Raw genomic sequence first — 17,711 nt, forward strand, 5'->3', positions numbered from 1 at the left:
TAGCTACCTGCCCAGTTAAACTATGAGAGGCATCCTCAACTTCTTTGGGGAACCTGTTCCAGTGTCTCACCACCCTAAAGAATTTCTTCCTTATATCTAATCTTTCACCGAAGTATAAGATTCTTGCTTTCAAATTTTAATGATCCGAGGTCTAAAGTTGTATTTTTAAATGTCCTCATTCTACACAGCAAGAGACTCCACAAAAATAGGTATTGCTATCACTTTATTTTTCAGCCAGAAATACATTTTCATAGAGCATTTCAATAAATAGTGGTGTTTATTCCTTAGACAAAACCTCTCTTTGGCATGTGACCGTATTCCATTTTTTAAAACTAAAGACTATACAGGAAATTTTCATTAAAGAGATCATTGTTCAATAAATTAAATTTACAGGGGTGCAGTTAACTCTTTGAAATACACATCAGTTGTACATATTCTAATAAGCCAGAAAACATTAACCAAACCAGCAACACCATCTACTGTGCTCCTCTTCACTGCCTTCAGTTACAATTGTGCAGTAAGTGGCAGAATGAAAACAACTCTTCCTTTTCCACAACACATGTACTGAGTAGTGCTTGCTACTCATCCTGAAGAATAATAAAAAAACAAACAACCAACCCTAAACTGTAATAGAAACAACTGATCAAATGTTTCCAAACATGATCTTTATTTTAATTTCTAAATATGTAAACTAAAATGAAGTTGTAAACTGCTTCAGTAATTGGCTGCACCTAAAAATGTATAAAAACATTTAAATTTTATACAGAAGTTACTAACATGTTTTAAATATATCTAAGAATACAGTTGTCAAAACTGCATTTGATGTCATATTTGGACAAAAAAAATTCTTCAGCAACAAATTAAGCCAGGGTATTCAATCTACTAATATTCTAAATACTTATTTCCAAACTAGTTTTATTTAAAAAAGGAGGCAAAACAATTACTTCTGTACAGAAACAAAAATCTGTAATAGGTTTGAAGTAGTAAATGAACAAATGTTTATTTTTTGAGTGAATTTCCTTGTCACCATCAGTGCAAACCCAGTTACAAAATGTTTGAATAGGATGATTTAAAATAACAGGTGATCCAATTTAGCCAAGCTCACATTCTTTCCCATGATGTAAAAAATCATACATACATTTTATTGTAGAATACATTAAGAAACAAAAAGATAATTTGAGTACTTATCCAAGAGCAATTTCTAACATCAACCCAGAATTAGCAACAACCAAGCAGACCATCAATTTCTCAGTATTAAATGACCATAAATGCTAGATAACTACAAAAGCTTCAAACACTCCAAATCCAAATCCAAAAACCAAAACCCTTTTCTTTGTTAAAAGATGTTCAAAGAAATATCTACCAGCTACAGTCAAATTTGCATTAGAAGCTGCTTGCTGTGTAATTTTTTTCCCCCTGCATTTGTAACACAATACATTGTCAAAATTCTATTCAAATAAATTACTTTCTGATAACATTTCACTTATACCACCTACAATGTGGACAGTCATGTACAGTATGACAGCAGATTTTTGCAGCAGAGAAATAACCAGAAACTGGTTCTAAATTCTACTTTATGGTTCATGTATTATTTCTTGAAAACATACAGTCCCCTCTAAGGGTAAGGTGTTGGAGCTGGTATTGTAGCATGTCTGTCTCAGCAGGTTCCTGAATGCTCATTTTGTCCAAATTGAGGTAGTCCAGGGATTTAGAATTAGCCTTTTTGGCCTTTAAAAGGCAAAGAGGCAGGAGACCATGAAGTGCCTTGTAAGGTTCATATAGTAAAGCCTTAGTGCATTTATCCCCTGAGCTGGGCATCCGTCTCCTCCTCCTTCCATTTACTGCTGGGATCTCATATGGCTGATAGCACCTACTTCTAGTTTTGTACAAATGAGAAGAACATGCAAGTCCTAAATCAAGCTGTTTAGAGTGCAAGTTAAGCCCAGATTTGCCTTTATTATCTTCATTTCCTGTATACTTTTGAGCTAATTTTAGCAGCTCCTCTCCAGTTGTGAATCCAACCAGGTAGTTAGAATCCATACAAAGGATCTGATAGCCTGAAACTGTCTGTCGCATTGGTGAGCAGGGGGTGCTGGAGCATCGTGGTCTCTCTGCTTCTGTTTTGCCTGCAGAACTGACCTCTGCAAGAGGTACAGGGAGGGTAGATATGGTAGTTCTGGACTTTTCATTTATGTCCATTTTAAGCAATGTGCTATTCTCCTAAAAACAGAACAGAGATTGATCACAAATAGAGCCTTTAACCACTAAAGGAGCTGAGAGAGGATCTCAGAAATCAAACTTTTTATCACCCAGAAAACATAACCAGTACTTCTCTATTCAGTTCTTCTGGTTCACATGGTCTTTTTAATGACTCCTTTACGCTCTTTTCTTTACTGTCCCCATGCACACGTTCCTCTAAAGTTCACATTTTGTTCTGGCTAGCTATTCCAATGAACAATGCTTGTGCCTTACAGGATCACACAAAGCCTAAAGTTTGGTCCAGTAACACTGCATAATCATCCTGTTGGGCTGAGCTCAGATGCAGAGGCCTCTCAATTCGGCTCAAAGGATTGGTTTCTTCTTTGCACACGATAGGGTTCTCACAGAGGGTCCCTTGATGGGTCTTCTAGGAGGGGTTTGTAGGCCTTGAGCATATCCAGACTTGTCCATGCTGCCTCCATCTTTTTGGCAACCCTCCACCCTCATGAAGTTCCTACCCGAGACATGTTAGGGCTTCTTCTGTAGCCTTTTAAAGTGGGGGACTCCAAACCTGCCTTTTACCTTTGTTTATTTACTTTCTAATCACATTCAAACTTGAATTACTCATGTCATTAGCTATTATTTAAGAATTTTTAGACATTTTATACCTATACTTTTACAGATATAATTTCTATATCTTTATAATTGTATGTATACATATCTAGATATAAGTATATTAAGATAGTGCAACTACATATAAATATCTATTAAAATATATAGAAAATATATGACTGTGCAAATATTCCATCTACTATATATATATATAATATGCTGCCAATCAGAGGAAGTTCTGAGAATATGTGGGTATTGATGCATACTAGGAGCAAAGTTCCAAATAACGAGATAAAGAACAAAGTGGTTAAACAATGGAAGCAATAGCCAATAACTACACTAATGCAGTAAATTGTTAATTAAGGCAGAAATCTAAGTCTTAGAAGGGGAAAAACAGAGATAACACCTTCTTTTACCCAGGATATTGCAAGCTGAGCCAAACCCCCTCCAGTTCTGTGGTGGGAACTTGCCCTAGTCATGAACTTTGCTCATTAGAATATCATTATAATGGTAAAAACCACACCCCTATCTTAGATGCCCCCTGCCCACAGAAAAACCACCACTCTCCAAGCATGCATCATGATTTATTGGGAGTCTATACCTTTAAATCAAAATGAAGAAAGGGTGAGCCAATAGCAACTTAAGCAAGTAGTGACTTATGCAAGATATGCTGATAGCCTAAGATTGTAACCATATAAGTACGCCTGCTTTTTCTTTAAAAAAATAAATGCTAATAGCAATAAAGTCTTCACTGCTTTCCTGTTGGACAAGAAGCACGTCTGGTAGCAAAATACGTTGTCATGCCTAAAAATACAGATCTGCAGAGATTAAACAAAAGCTATATTATACTCAGCCTTTTTCTAAGGACAGCTATTCAAAGACAGCCACTACTTTTAAATAGGATCTACTCTTGAAGTTAAGAAAAAAATATGTTTAATCAAAACAGTTTATTTTGGGGAGAGTTTTTTGAGTGGGTTTGTGTGTCCCCCAACTGAAACACTTATTCTTTGTCTTAAAGGAACTGTGGTGGATTAACCTTGGCTGGACAACAGGTGCCCACAAAGCTGCTTTATAACATCCCCTCCTTAACTGGACAGAGGGAAGAAAATATGAAAGTCCTGTGGTTGAGATAAGGGAGGTGACTCTGCAAGTACACAGGCACAACAGACTTGACTTGGGGAAATTAAATTAATTTATTGCCAATCAAACATCCAAGTAGGATAATGACAAAAAGTCTCAAAATACCTTCCCCCCACCTCTCTCTTCTTTCTGGGCTCAAATTTACTCCCAGCTTCTCTACCTCTTCCCATCAAGCGGCACAAGGGAACAGGGAATGGGATTTGCAGTCAGTTTATCACATTGTCTTTGTTGCTCCTTCCTCTCCACACTCTTTCCCCTGCCCCAGCCTGGGGTCCCATCCATAGGAGACAGTCCTCCATGAACTGCTCCAGCATGGGTCCTTTCCACAGGGTTACAAGTCCTGCCAGGAACCTGCTACAGCATAGGCACTTCAGAGTCTCCTTTGGCCACATCCACATGCTCCATGGTGGACCTCCATGGGCTGCAGGGAGATAGTCTACCTCAACATGGTCTTCAACAAAGGCCACAGGGGAATCTGCTCCAGCACCTGGAGCACCCCCTCCTCCTTCTTCACTGATCTTCACATCTGCAGAGTTGTTTCTCTCACATTTTCTCACTCCTCTCTTCTGGCTGCTGTTGCACAGCAGTTCCCCCCCCCCCCCTCCCCAATATGTCATCACAGAGGCACTACCAACATCACTGATTGACTCAGTTTTGGCCAGCAGCACATTCACCTTAGAGATGACTGGCACTAGCTCTATTGGACATCAGAGAAGCTTTTGGCCTCTTCTCACAGAAGCCACCCCTGTAGCCCCCTCCACTACCAAAACTTTGCCATGCAAACCCAATACAGTTATATAATCTGCAGCAGGTACTGTTTCTTGGCAAGGTACGTCTCATTTCTCTTACATCACTTACACTTCAGAAGGTCACTTCCTCAAGCTTATTAAAACTATGTAGTAAAATGACCTTTCAAGTTTTACTCTGCTTCTCTCAAATGTCCCTCCCCATACTAAAATTCTACCTAAAAATTAGTGTCCATTTACATGCAATGCCAGTATGGAACCAACAATAATAGAAGTCCAACAACTCACTCAAATATAATCAATATGATTTTACACTTGTAAGTAGTGCCAAGAGAAACCAGAATAAGTCATTTGGATTGGAAGGGACCTTCAAAGATCATCTAGTCCATCTCAAGTGCCATGGGCAGAAACATCTTTCACTAGATCAAGTTGCTCAAAGCCCCATCCAACCTGACCTCAAACACTTCCAATTACTGGTCAAACAGCTCATCTGACTTTACTATAATATAGTGCATTTGCATCTCATTATGCAAGCCTGATGGCAAGACAGGCAGGATACGGCTGTCCACTTTCTTCAATTTCAGAGTCACTATGAGGCATTGAAGACTGTAGTCAAAATAGATAGTGCTGAGATAATGTAGCTAGGACTTCCCTTTTGCTAACAGAAGCCAGACTGAAGGAACTGATAAGGAACTGATAAATCATGAGAACTGTCAAACTAGGGCTTCTGCATCCTGAATAATCAATAGACCCTATGAACACAATACAATCATAAATCAAACAGTCCTGGGAAAAACAGGATTTAGCTGTCACAAACACTAAAGGTTAAAAAGTCAGAGCTGAAGAAAACAATCTTACTTCATCATTTTGGGACCCCACCCCATTAAAAAAACCACCGACCCATTTCAAAGAACAAACTACGCATGCTTGATGGCTTTTTGGGCTAATTACCATACGAAGCAGAGAATGAGAGGTATCAGAGCTATGAATATGCATTTGTAGTTTGTGTATTCAATACTCCTGAAGATAAAAGACCCTGTGATGATCTGTAAATTGCGCGTGTGTTTCTGGGAGCTATCCCGCACGCTGCCCGGCGTCGTAATAAACATACACTTTCTAACTTTAAACTGTTAGAGAGTCTTTGTCCGTCATAGTTGGATATTGGTATTAGATCAATGTCCATAGTTTTTTAATAAATCATTTTGGCGAGCCAGCCAGGAGAACTGCTCTTTCTGGCCGTGGGGCCGGTGGGGTCTAGGACCCCTCAGGGCGCCCACACAGAAGTTTTCGGGGTGAGGGCTCCTCAGACCTTACCGTCCACCCGGGGAAAGACCTGAACCTCCTGGAACTTCGGACAAAAGGTATGTTTAAAAAAAATGTATTGAATGAAGGTACCTTTGAATAGAGACGTCTTATGCAAAGCAGAGGCCTGGGTTTTGGAATCTCCGAGGAGTATTGTTGTTGTGTTCCAGGTAGAGCTGGTCACTTGTTGGCTGCATTCCAGGAGGGGAAAGCAGCAGCAGCATAGAGATGCTGTATTGGGGGCGTAGTGGCTCCATGTTTGGTTTGTCCAGGTAACGCTGGTCACTGTTGGCTGCATTCCAGGGAGGGAGAGCAGCAGCAGAGCTATTGATATCGGGAGCGTAGTAGCTCCATCTTTGGCCTGAATTTTTGAGGTGAACAGGGGTCCCGTTTTGAGTTGCGGTCGCGAACGCTGGATGTGTGTGTATTCGTGTCTGTTTGGGTTTTCTTTGTGATTGAGTGCTTAATTTGTGTACCGTATGTGTGTGAATTGTGAAAGTTTGTGTTGTAAGTGCTTTTGTTTTTAGTGCTTAATTTGTGTAATTGTGAAAGTTTGTGTTGTAAGTGTTTTTGTTTTTAAGTTTGTGTTGTAAGTGTTTTTGTTTTTAAGAGATTTTAAAACCCCCGCCGATCCGCGGAAGGATATCTCTGCTGAAAAGCAGAGGAATTCGGGGGGGATGTGCTTGGGCCGTGACTGGAGGGTGTCACGGAGAGCGCTGTAATTTCTGACCGCATAACTGATAGTGTGATTTTAATCAGTGTGCTGTTCAATAAAAAAACATCTGTGGGTGGATAAACTGTTTATTGTTTATTAAGAAAAAAAAAAAAAAGTTTTGGGTGGGTTTTTTGTGTGCTCTTTGCAAGCATTCTCCTGAGATATCACAGTGATCAGGCAGGAATCTGGGTTGTCCCGGTAACCGGCAGGGAGCCGGGATTTGTCGCCTCCGGCTCGAGTCATTGAAATTCTGAAAAAGCCTGATGTGTTTGTTTTAACTATTGTTTGTTTGTAGAACACAGTTTTAATTGTAAAAAGAGCCAAAACTGCCTGATCGGGAAAACACCCGCTTTTTCCTAAGTGCAAAAAAAATTTTGTGGAGTGTTTTTGAACCCATTGTTTTGTGAGCCTAAAAAATTGCTATCACATAAACAGGTTTTGGTGAAGGGGGACAGTGTATAAGAAGTTGATTGCAAATTTTCTTCAATTGTTAACTTTTTGTTTTAAGCACAAGAATTGAAAAGCTGGTTCAAAGAGTTCCCCTGCCCAGGGACGGAATTTCGGAAACCCTAAAAATTAATAACCAGTAATTTGGATTAAGTGTCTAAGCAATTGTATGGGGTTTTGCTTTTAAATAAAAAGAATTTTTCCTTTTTAGGTAAACATAAATTCTTTCTTCAACAGCTGGTGCTTCGGGCCTTGTTTTAAAGAACAAGCTGAGGTTTTTTTGTTTGTTTGTTTGGTTTTTTTCCTTTTTTCTGGTAAAAAAAAAAAAATCTCTAAGCATGGGGGCAAATGAGAGTAAAGAGGTCCCTAAAGGGAGCCCTTTGGGGTGCATTTTAACACACTGGAAAGAGCTGGCGGGCTATGATGGTGCAGAAACCAAGAGAGAGCTGGTTAAGTTATGTACACAGTGGTGGCCATTATATAAACTTGATGAGGGAGTGAAGTGGCCAGCAAATGGTACACTTGACTATGAGACACTATTACAGTTAATGCTTTTCCTGCGGCGGGAACAAAAGTGGTCAGAGGTGACTTATGCAGATATGTTTTTCAGCCTCCGAAATCACCCTGAGTGGCAAAGGGATTGTGGAATGAGACCACCATCTGATCCTTTAGTATTGGCCCTTGAAAAGGACAATAAAACTACTAAAGGGAAACCAAAACGTTGTTGCAGCACCTGCTCGATAAATCAGAGGTGCACACATCCCGACAAGGTATACCAAGTAGAGGCTTTGGAACGAGAGACAGCAGACATACTTAAACCACCCCCAAAAACACAGGAAAGGAGGAGGGTGGTGGAAAATGCAGATTCAGGACCACTATTGACTCCAACCTCCCCCACTTCATCTTCCACAGCAACTAAACTATATCCACCATTACCTAGTAGTGACAGTGAGTGGGATGAACCTGAACCTTCCCCGTCAGCTCCCAAACTTTCCCCACAAGGGCCTATAGCATCAAGAACCCGAAAACAAACCAGAGGAGTCATACAAGCACCTCTAAGACAAGTAATGACCTCTGAAGGAGAGACAAAATTGATTAAGGTCCCCTTTTCCTCAATTGACTTAGAGATTTGGGAAAAGAGTGCTAAGGGCTATCGAAGTGATCCAATAGGGGTTGCTAAGAAAATGAAGTTTATAATCAAGCAGCATTTACCAGATTGGGCAGATCTCCAATTGCTGCTTGATGCCTTAACAGAAACTGAAAAACAATTAGTTCTGAAAGTAGCTAAGGATCTAGCCGAGGATGATTGTAGAACAACACAGGAAGATGTCAAAGATGTATTTCCCCTGCAGGACCCAGGCTGGGATCCTAATGAGGATGAGGAGCTGGGACGGTTAAGGAGATACCAGGAATTGATAGTAAAAGGGCTAGAAAGAGCCATCCCCAAAACCATAAATTGGTCAGCCCTATATGCTGTCAAACAAGGCCCCTCCCAAACACCTTCTGAATTTCTAGATCACCTGCGAGACGCAATGCGCCGACACACCACCCTGAATCCTGAATCTAATGAAGGAACACAGCAATTAATAAATTTATTTTTAGGACAGTCTACAGGAGACATCAGGCGGAAACTCCAGAAGATCCGGGGTCCAGACAGCCGGAATCTAGAAGCTTTACTGGATGAGGCCTGGAGAGTTTTTAGTAATCAGGAAGAAGGATATAAACAAGGGATGAAGAAATTAGTAGCAAAAGCAAAAGAGAGGAAAAAAGGAAAACATGGACATGGTCCACCGAAACAGAGACCATCCCGACTGGGAAAGAACCAGTGTGCCTTCTGCAGGAAAACTGGGCACTGGAAGAACCAGTGCCCAGAATTAAGAAAGGGTGATGAACACAAAAAAGGCGGTCAAAAAGGAGAAAAGATGATTGCTCATGTCAAAGAAGACTGAGGAGGACCGGAGGGCCCCACCCTAGGGGACCCTCTGGTTATAGTCAAACTAGGGGACAGAGAAAAGGAGGTGAAATTCTTAATAGATACAAGGGCAACATTTTCAGTGCTGAATAAGGCCCTAATACCTGTAACCAATGACTATGTTATGGTAAGAGGAGCGACTGGCCAACCTGAGAGGGCTTACTTTTGCAAACCATTGAAGTTTAAATTGGAGAAACAATGGGGAATCCATCGATTTTTATATATGCCTAATGCTCCATCTGCACTTTTGGGCAGAGATCTGCTAGAGCAGCTGGAAGCAAAAATAATATTTAAGAATGGGGAAATTATTTTGGAGGTAAAGGATCAACAATATGTAGAACTATTAAGTTTAATGATGATAACCAAGGAAATCGAAGTTGCAAATAAAGAAACTTTCAGTAAAATAATAGATCAGGTGTTTCCGGGAGTGTGGGCCTCTGACATACCAGGCCGGGCAAAGAATGCACTACCAGTACAAATCAAACTTAAGGAAGGAGGACAGCCAGTAAGAGTTAAACAATATCCCCTAAAAAAAGAAGATAGGAAAGGGATTAGTCCAATTATTGAACATTTTTTGGAGATAGGACTATTGAGGGAGTGTCAGTCTGATTTCAACACTCCTATCTTGCCAGTGAAGAAGCCTGACGGGTCATACAGGCTAGTACAAGACTTAAGAACTGTCAACAAAATAACTGAAGATCTGTACCCAGTAGTTGCCAATCCTTATACACTGCTGACTCGCTTAACACCTGAGTTAACCTGGTTTACCGTTTTAGATTTAAAAGATGCCTTCTTTTGCCTCCCTCTCCATGAAGCCAGCCAGAAAATTTTCGCATTTAAGTAAGAAAACCCCAAAACTGGACGAAGGACTCAGCTCACATAGTGCGTTCTTGCCCAAAGTTACAAGAACTCCCCCACCATATTTGGGGAACAGCTTGCAAAGAATTTGGAATCTTAGAAACCCCCACCAGGAGAAAGACAGCTACTCCAGTACGCAGAAGACCTCCTAATAGCTACCCAGATCCAGAAAACATGAGTGGACCGGACGGTAAGCCTCCTAAACTTTTTGAGCTTGCAGATCCCAGAAGAAAGCCCAGCTAATGAGGCAAACAGTCATTTACCTAGGTTAAGAAAGCTATTCAGGCCTTTGACCAGCTAAAGAAGGCCATCATGTCAGCTCCAGCCCTGAGACTTCCAGACACAGCTCCTAAAGGATGGCCAGAGTGCCTCAGAATTCACTCTAGGCCAGAAGATGCCTGTGCTAGTGTCCCATACAATGTCTGCAGTCCTTAAAGAAAAGGAGGACATTAGATCTCCCCACAGAGATTCCTAATGTACCAAGCTAAGATTGTGGTAACTAACACTGTGAACCCAGCTTCCTTCCTCAGTGGGAGTATGGGAGAACCAGTGATCCACAACCGCCTGGAGACCATCGAAACCACCTACTCCAGTCACTCGGATCTGAAGGAGACCTGGGTTACTGACAGAAGCAGCTACGTGGTCAGTGGAAAGAGGCATGCTGAGTATGCAGTTACCATCAGCAGAGAGGTAATAGAGTCTGGACCATTGCCCACCAACACCTCTGCACAGAAGGCTGGATGCCTTTGAGGTAGTCCTTGCACATGGAGCCATTTAAAAAAAAAATCCTAAAGCTGCTAGATGCTGTGCAGCTACTTGAGAGAATGGAACAGATCGCATCAAAAAGTAAGCTCTAATTGGAAGAATATGCTGGCGGACAGAGAGGCAAAAGACGCAGCTAAAGGTGAGGTACCTGATGAGACAATTGAGGCAGCACTTCAAAATAGATAGTGCTGAAAGGTAAGCCAGTATATAATATAAAGGGTAAGAAACTTATTAAAGCAGAAAAAGCAAATTATAATCAGGAAGGGTGGGCCATGACAGAGAAAAAGAAGCTTGTAGTACCATCCTATTTGTTATGGCCATTAGTGCAAAAAGAACATGAGAAAACACACTGAGGAATAGACATCTTGTATAGTTATTTGAAAGAAAGAATTGTGGCCAGAAAGTTACAAGGTACAGTGATACAGGTAACCCGTCAGTGTAGTCTTTGCCTCCAAACTAATTCCAAAAATACACCAAAGCCTAAAATGAGACAAATTGAGAAAGGCTGTAGACCTGAGCAACAATAACAAATTGATTTTACAAAGCTGCCCAAGAAGAGAAAATATCGTTACCTATTGGTGTTAACTGATACCTTTTCAGGACGGCCAGAAGCCTTGCCTACTAGAACAGCTAAAGCCCAAGAAGTAACCAAAGCATAGTTGCAAAAATAATACCGAGGGTAGAGTCCCAGCCACCATATCCCCAGATAGAGAGCCACAAGTATATGGTGGCCCTAAGAAATATGTCGCTGGAGCTCAAAACAAACCAAAAAAAAATTAGACAACCTAGAAATTAAGTCTTTTGCAGAAAAGTTCTTGGAACCACAGTGAGAAGGAGCATTCCAGATGCTTCTTACTACTTTCACTACAATCAAGATCAAAGAACAGAAGGCCTGGATCCATCACTCCCGAGTGAAGAAAGCTCCAAAAGGAATCTGGAAGATCACACCAGGTGACGATGAACTAAAAGACCACCGTGAAACTCACTCGGAACCACAAATAGATGGACTAATAGTTATTATAGACACTATGTGGAAAGTTGTAATTATTGCTGTAATAAGCTTAACCATAACAAAGGTCAATGCAATACTGCATAGGTACAATGTGACTGAGATAAACAGGTGCCAAAGAAAAGCTTATGATGCTTACTCTCGTAAGGCTTTAAATAAGATGCTAAAGGTTATGGGAAAGAAATGTCCTCCATTTAGACTCAAAATAGAGGGCTGTGCAATAAAAGAGTATGACTCAAATACCTGTAATAGAAAGGCTGTGATCCCCAGGTGCCATCTAGAGATCTCTCACTGGGGTGCTAGGAACAGAATTGGGAGGATTTCACCTATAACCCTGTGACTAGTACAGTGACAGCCTTTGTTGTAACTATAAATGCCAATAGTCCCCTAAAGATTAAATCATGAGGGAACTGTATTGTACCCTTCTGAACACCGAATGTGAGCACAAGAAATTGAAAGAAAATAGCAAACTGTTAATCTAGAGCCCTGTACTGCAAGAAGACAGTTAGGATCTGTCACTTTGAGACAAACAGAAAACTTCACTGGTGTATACAGGGCAAGGTTATGTCTGTCCAAAGACAGCATGCTGCATTATAGAAATAGACAACCAAGTTGTAACCCAATTCAATTTGTGTGTTTGCAATTTTGTCAGAATTAAGGGATGTGATTTTTCCTATCGGGCACCTGTAAAATACTGCCTGTACCCATAGGAACATCCCAGATTGAAAGAAATCTTAAAGGAAAATTAAAGAAGAAGGACAATTAACTGTAACACAGAAACCATCAAAAGAGTATTTAAAAGGCTTGAGGAACATTTATCCCATCATTAGTGGGATGTGCCTTTTGAGTAGTCTCCAACAGCAACTGGTATACTAAATGCCTTAGTCCACCCTATAGTTGTGTTGCTTATTCTGGTTAGTATAAGTTTAGTTTTATCTGTTGTGATGCTTGTTTGGAACTGAAGGATGCTACGACGAATAGCAGCCTTAACCTCATTATCAAAAGTGTATGGCTTGGTCTTAAGAGACACTAGCTGTACAGATTGGATTGATGAGAAAGACTCTTTTGAGTAAAAGAATTTACTCACTTTAAAAAGAGAAGTGGGGAAAATGAGGCATTGAAGACTGTAGTCAAAATAGATAGTGCTGAGATAATGTAGCTAGGACTTCCCTTTTGCTAACAGAAGCCAGACTGAAGGAACTGATAAGGAACTGATAAATCATGAGAATTGTCAAACTAGGGCTTCTGCATCCTGAATAATCAATAGACCCTATGAACACAATACAATCATAAATCAAACAGTCCTGGGAAAAACAGGATTTAGCTGTCACAAACACTAAAGGTTAAAAAGTCAGAGCTGAAGAAAACAATCTTACTTCATCATTTTGGGACCCCACCCCATTAAAAAAACCACCGACCCATTTCAAAGAACAAACTACGCATGCTTGATGGCTTTTTGGGCTAATTACCATACGAAGCAGAGAATGAGAGGTATCAGAGCTATGAATATGCATTTGTAGTTTGTGTATTCAATACTCCTGAAGATAAAAGACCCTGTGATGATCTGTAAATTGCGCGTGTGTTTCTGGGAGCTATCCCGCACGCTGCCCGGCGTCGTAATAAACATACACTTTCTAACTTTAAACTGTTAGAGAGTCTTTGTCCGTCATAGTTGGATATTGGTATTAGATCAATGTCCATAGTTTTTTAATAAATCAACTACAAGTACCACCCCCTTCTCCATCCTGATAACCACTCTCTCAAAAACAAACAAAAAACACCACCAAAAAAACACCACCAAAACATCAATGTACCACATAAACTAGAATATGTTTCTAAATACACCACCAGCAGTAACATTAAGATGGATGGCAGAAAGAGAAGCTTTCAATATGGAAAACAACAGGGGAAAGGAAGAGGGGGAAAAAAATTCAGTGCTGCACATCTCTACTTTTGTGCCTCTTTATGGGAATGTTTCAAGGAATTCTATTGTACTCAGAGCTATGTTAGAAGGCAGCCAACTACTGATAGAAGCAAGTCCTTTTCTCATCACAAACCTTCCCCACCATTCCTACTGAGATCTGCTTAATGGCAGTGTTACGGATTTCCTCAGGAAAGGAGGGCATGATGTGTATTTAGACCTTCTTGAACTACCCTAACTGAGGCCTGGTTGAGGCCTAGTTGGGGCCCAAGGCCTGTGACACAGCAAAAAATTCTCAGTTAGTTGTGGCGCAGCTAGAATTAGATATTAAGGTGTTTGGGAAAGATAATAGGGTGTTGAAGGTCATTAAATAGAATTGTTAATATGCAGGTGTTAGCCACCTTAAGAGTAAACCAAATAATATGTGTTTACATTCTTTCCTCTGCTGTGTGCCAATGAAAAAGTTGTTACTTGTATAAACAATGTAGAATAGTATATAAGTTGCTGCACTGCACGTAATAGGGAGACTTTGTAGAATTAACCATACTGGTCGTATCTACGCCTGTCTCAGTCCAACCCTCTCTTATTATCAGTATCCCTGGCTTCATACGGCAGTCTTCTGACATTAATTCATTTCTACATGCAGCTATGCAAGCATGTATGTATAGTGATGTACAGCACCACCCTAAACATAGACAATAACAAGCCAAGACGTGTTCACAGAAAATATCAACTAATATACATTATTTGCTATTTTCTGTGCAATAGGTACACATGCACTCTCAGATAAAAACTCTACATAAAATTGCATATAAATAATAACTAGATAAGAAAAAATAAGACCTGAGATTATTTTCTTACATAGCTGTAGGAAACTTGAAACATCAGTATTTTAACTGTTCAGGCACCCTCTCCCCAACACCTTAATAGACAAAAGAAGTCTGTCAATAAACCAAAACCACTTAGCAAGCTTCATATTCTGTAAAGTAACATTTTGATGTACATTAGAGCATACAAACGCAATCTCTATCATAAATGATATAACTAATATTTAGAGAGCTTTGACCCTCCATTTACCTTTTGCTAAAAACCAAAACAAAAAAAGACAAAAACCAAACTAACAACACTCCTCCCCCCCAAAAAAAAAACAACCCAAACCACCAAAGACCACCACCTTTTAGTACAGTGCAATATAAAATTAACCATAGAAAGCTGAAAGCTGAGCACTAGTATACTTTGTTACTGTTAGACTGAATAGGAAGGTTATAGTCAGGTTTAGTACTTGTACAGGAATTAAGAATGGTATAATTGGGACAGCTGTTGGTTGTAAGTTGCAACTTCAAAGAATTAAGCGGTTATGAACAGATAGAGGTGTTAATACATGTTAATTATGGCTTTCTCACCAGTTTAGAGTATTAACGATACTTGGTGAAAAAAAATACACTTGTTCAATCTAACTACAAGCTTGAGGATTTACATTAAAATTTCCAAGATTTGTGCACAAAAGTATCAGAATTAATACCTTGTTTTCCTGCATAATTTGCCATGTTATAAATGTATATTATAAAATTGGCTTTTCGCAACATGTGTGCTATATGATTAATAATGTTGTGGTAAGAATATAGGATATAAGGTTTTTTATTTCTGCTATTAGTAAAAGAAGATTAGGCATAGTGGTAGTAGTTGATATAAGTATGCTTAAACTGTCTGTTTGGTCGGGATAACATCCAGTGAACATGTAAAGAAGACTCTGCTATTGATATACCAACTATCAGCATCTACCACCTGAAGAAAGTACGGACCAAGGCCCAAACTAAAGGTGATAATAAAGACACAGCCATGAAACACACATACTCTAAAAAGGCAGACTCAAGAAGGGACCATACAAAACAGTTCCTGGAATATGGAAACTAGTTTATGGAAAAATATGAATATTCATAAACTGATGCAACAGAAAGGGTATTTAACTAGTGTGTCTGATATAGCGGGGTGTGGACTTGGCTGAGTGCCAAGTCACCCGGCTGGCCGTAGTTTGCTTTTTTATCTCCTAATTGTCTTAATTTTTAATTAAACATATTTCTTAAAATTTACCAAAAAGTGAACCTCGTTTTTCACAGCCAGAATAGTTCTGCTCTTCATAGCATAATTCATATTTCCATTATATTGTAAAGCATTTATAGGAGAAGAAAATGTGGGTCTGAGAGAGGAAACATAGGGCAAAACAGGCCTGCAGACCCTACCACTATGGCAGGAAAAGACTTGCACATATTCATTCCTGCCTTGCTGACGACACTACAATAGTACAGAGATAGGAATTCAGAGAAAAGGAAAGTGAAAACATATATCAGGATCTCTGTGCTGCAGGGGAAAATTCTGTCTACATAAGAGCACCGGGTGCTGGCAAAGGCTCGAGAAGCACCATGCAGCTATGAGAGGATGGCTGCTCAGCCATATGAATAATGTGTTTGCTACCTACCCTACACCCTCGGCCCTACATAACCATATTACAGGCACCTCTTGTCTGCTACTGCCTGGTCTCACGGCATGACCACGGAACGATTGAGGTATACTCGACAAGTGACTTTAAATACAGGGAGTAGCTGGCAGAAGCTGCCAGTCCTGTCGTGGAACTCGGATGCATTAAGAACGGGCCGCTACGTTACCGGCTTCCACTGAAGCGCCAAGCGCAATCATACCCCACCTCTACCTCCTCCACACGTGGAATCGTAACACTATGCTAACTGGATCACTAGCTCCCTGCACTCAGCATTCTGACGCGAAAAAAAGAAAGCCGCAGTTAAGGCCAAGGCCGCATCCATACACACTCACAAACTCCGAGCGGCACATCTAAGTTATTTAATCATACCACTCCAACGGGGCCCATGGGGAACAGAGCCTTCACACGACGTTCGCGAAAAATACAGGTCTCCCTGCTGCCACCACTCCACAATACCGCCCACCACCGTTCGTCCCCATCGCACAGCATCTCTCCCAACAGCCCTTCGCCAGCCTCTGTAGCGCCCTGGCCAGGCGCACGGTGCGCTGAAGTCTGCCCGGTTTCCCATGGCCCCTCCCCAGGCAGGGGAGGGCCTCCCCGCACCCCAGAAGGCACAAGCTGGGCCCGCCACGGAGCCCGAATTGCAACTTCAACGGCCCAGCTAACCGACACAACTCCCACCTCCTGCCTGCGGTCCAGTGCGGCGGAACTCCAACACACAGCGAGGAAAGACACCAAGGCTCTACGATGCAGTCTATTATGCTCGCTGAAGCTAAAGATGAAAATAACCCCCCTTCCCCTACGCTAGCAGATCGTGGAGTGATGGATGTTTCCAGCCAATCACAACAGACCACGTGACCGAAAGAGGGGGCATGACATCCGGAGCAAATGGTACAACTGGCTGTCTGCAGGGGCAGTTATTTTATCAGAAGCTGGGGGTGGGGCACTTGTCACTTCTTATCTTGGCTAAAACTTGTCCCTGTGCTACTTGCATACGTATATTACTTATACTCGGGAATTCCATTTTCTTTTGCTGTTACAAAAACATGCTGTCAAAGTTATGTACTTATAGAGCAAAGGTTTTTGGAAATTTTATTTAAAATATGCAATAAAAATATTTAGTTGAAAGAGAAAAGTCAGGTTTAAACTGAGCTATGTAAAAGTATCTACAAAGTTGTCACAGTACACTATCTAGAGCAGGGGCAGTTAGCCTGTAGACTAACCTCTATGCATCTAACAGACTGTTCTAGTGCAAGCTGATCCTGCTGTATGCACTGCCAACCCCAGATTACAAACACAGTGGTGAGTTGTCTCCCACCGACTTGCATCCAGATTTACCCACTCCATTTTCTACATGGTTGTTTGTAACGATACATAAATTTTGTAAGCTGAAGGGTCTTAAAAAAATGTTACTTCACTGTGCTCTTGAAGGTCCCCTAGAATAGTCACAGATACAGATGGATACCATAAAAGAAGGTGAAAGGATAGGTGTGGTGGGTTGACCTTGGCTGGCCACCAGGTGCCCACC

The 17,711-nt window shown here is 40.8% G+C and overlaps 1 protein-coding gene across 1 annotated transcript; it reads right to left on the minus strand.

Annotated features, from left to right (window-relative positions):
• Nucleotides 1-222: 222 nt before the first annotated feature.
• LOC310922295 (macrophage immunometabolism regulator-like) lies at nucleotides 223-16,998 on the minus strand. Its single transcript, XM_083882748.1, has 2 exons — nucleotides 16,865-16,998; nucleotides 223-2,220 (listed from the first exon to the last, which is right to left on the minus strand). Exon 2 carries the CDS (start codon nucleotides 2,197-2,199, stop codon nucleotides 1,582-1,584), a length of 618 nt encoding a protein of 205 aa, XP_083738874.1. The 5' UTR covers nucleotides 2,200-2,220; nucleotides 16,865-16,998; the 3' UTR covers nucleotides 223-1,581.
• Nucleotides 16,999-17,711: the final 713 nt, after the last annotated feature.

The sequence above is a fragment of the Zosterops lateralis genome, assembly GCF_965231275.1.
Source record: "Zosterops lateralis genome assembly, chromosome: W".
Lineage (NCBI taxonomy): Eukaryota > Metazoa > Chordata > Aves > Passeriformes > Zosteropidae > Zosterops > Zosterops lateralis.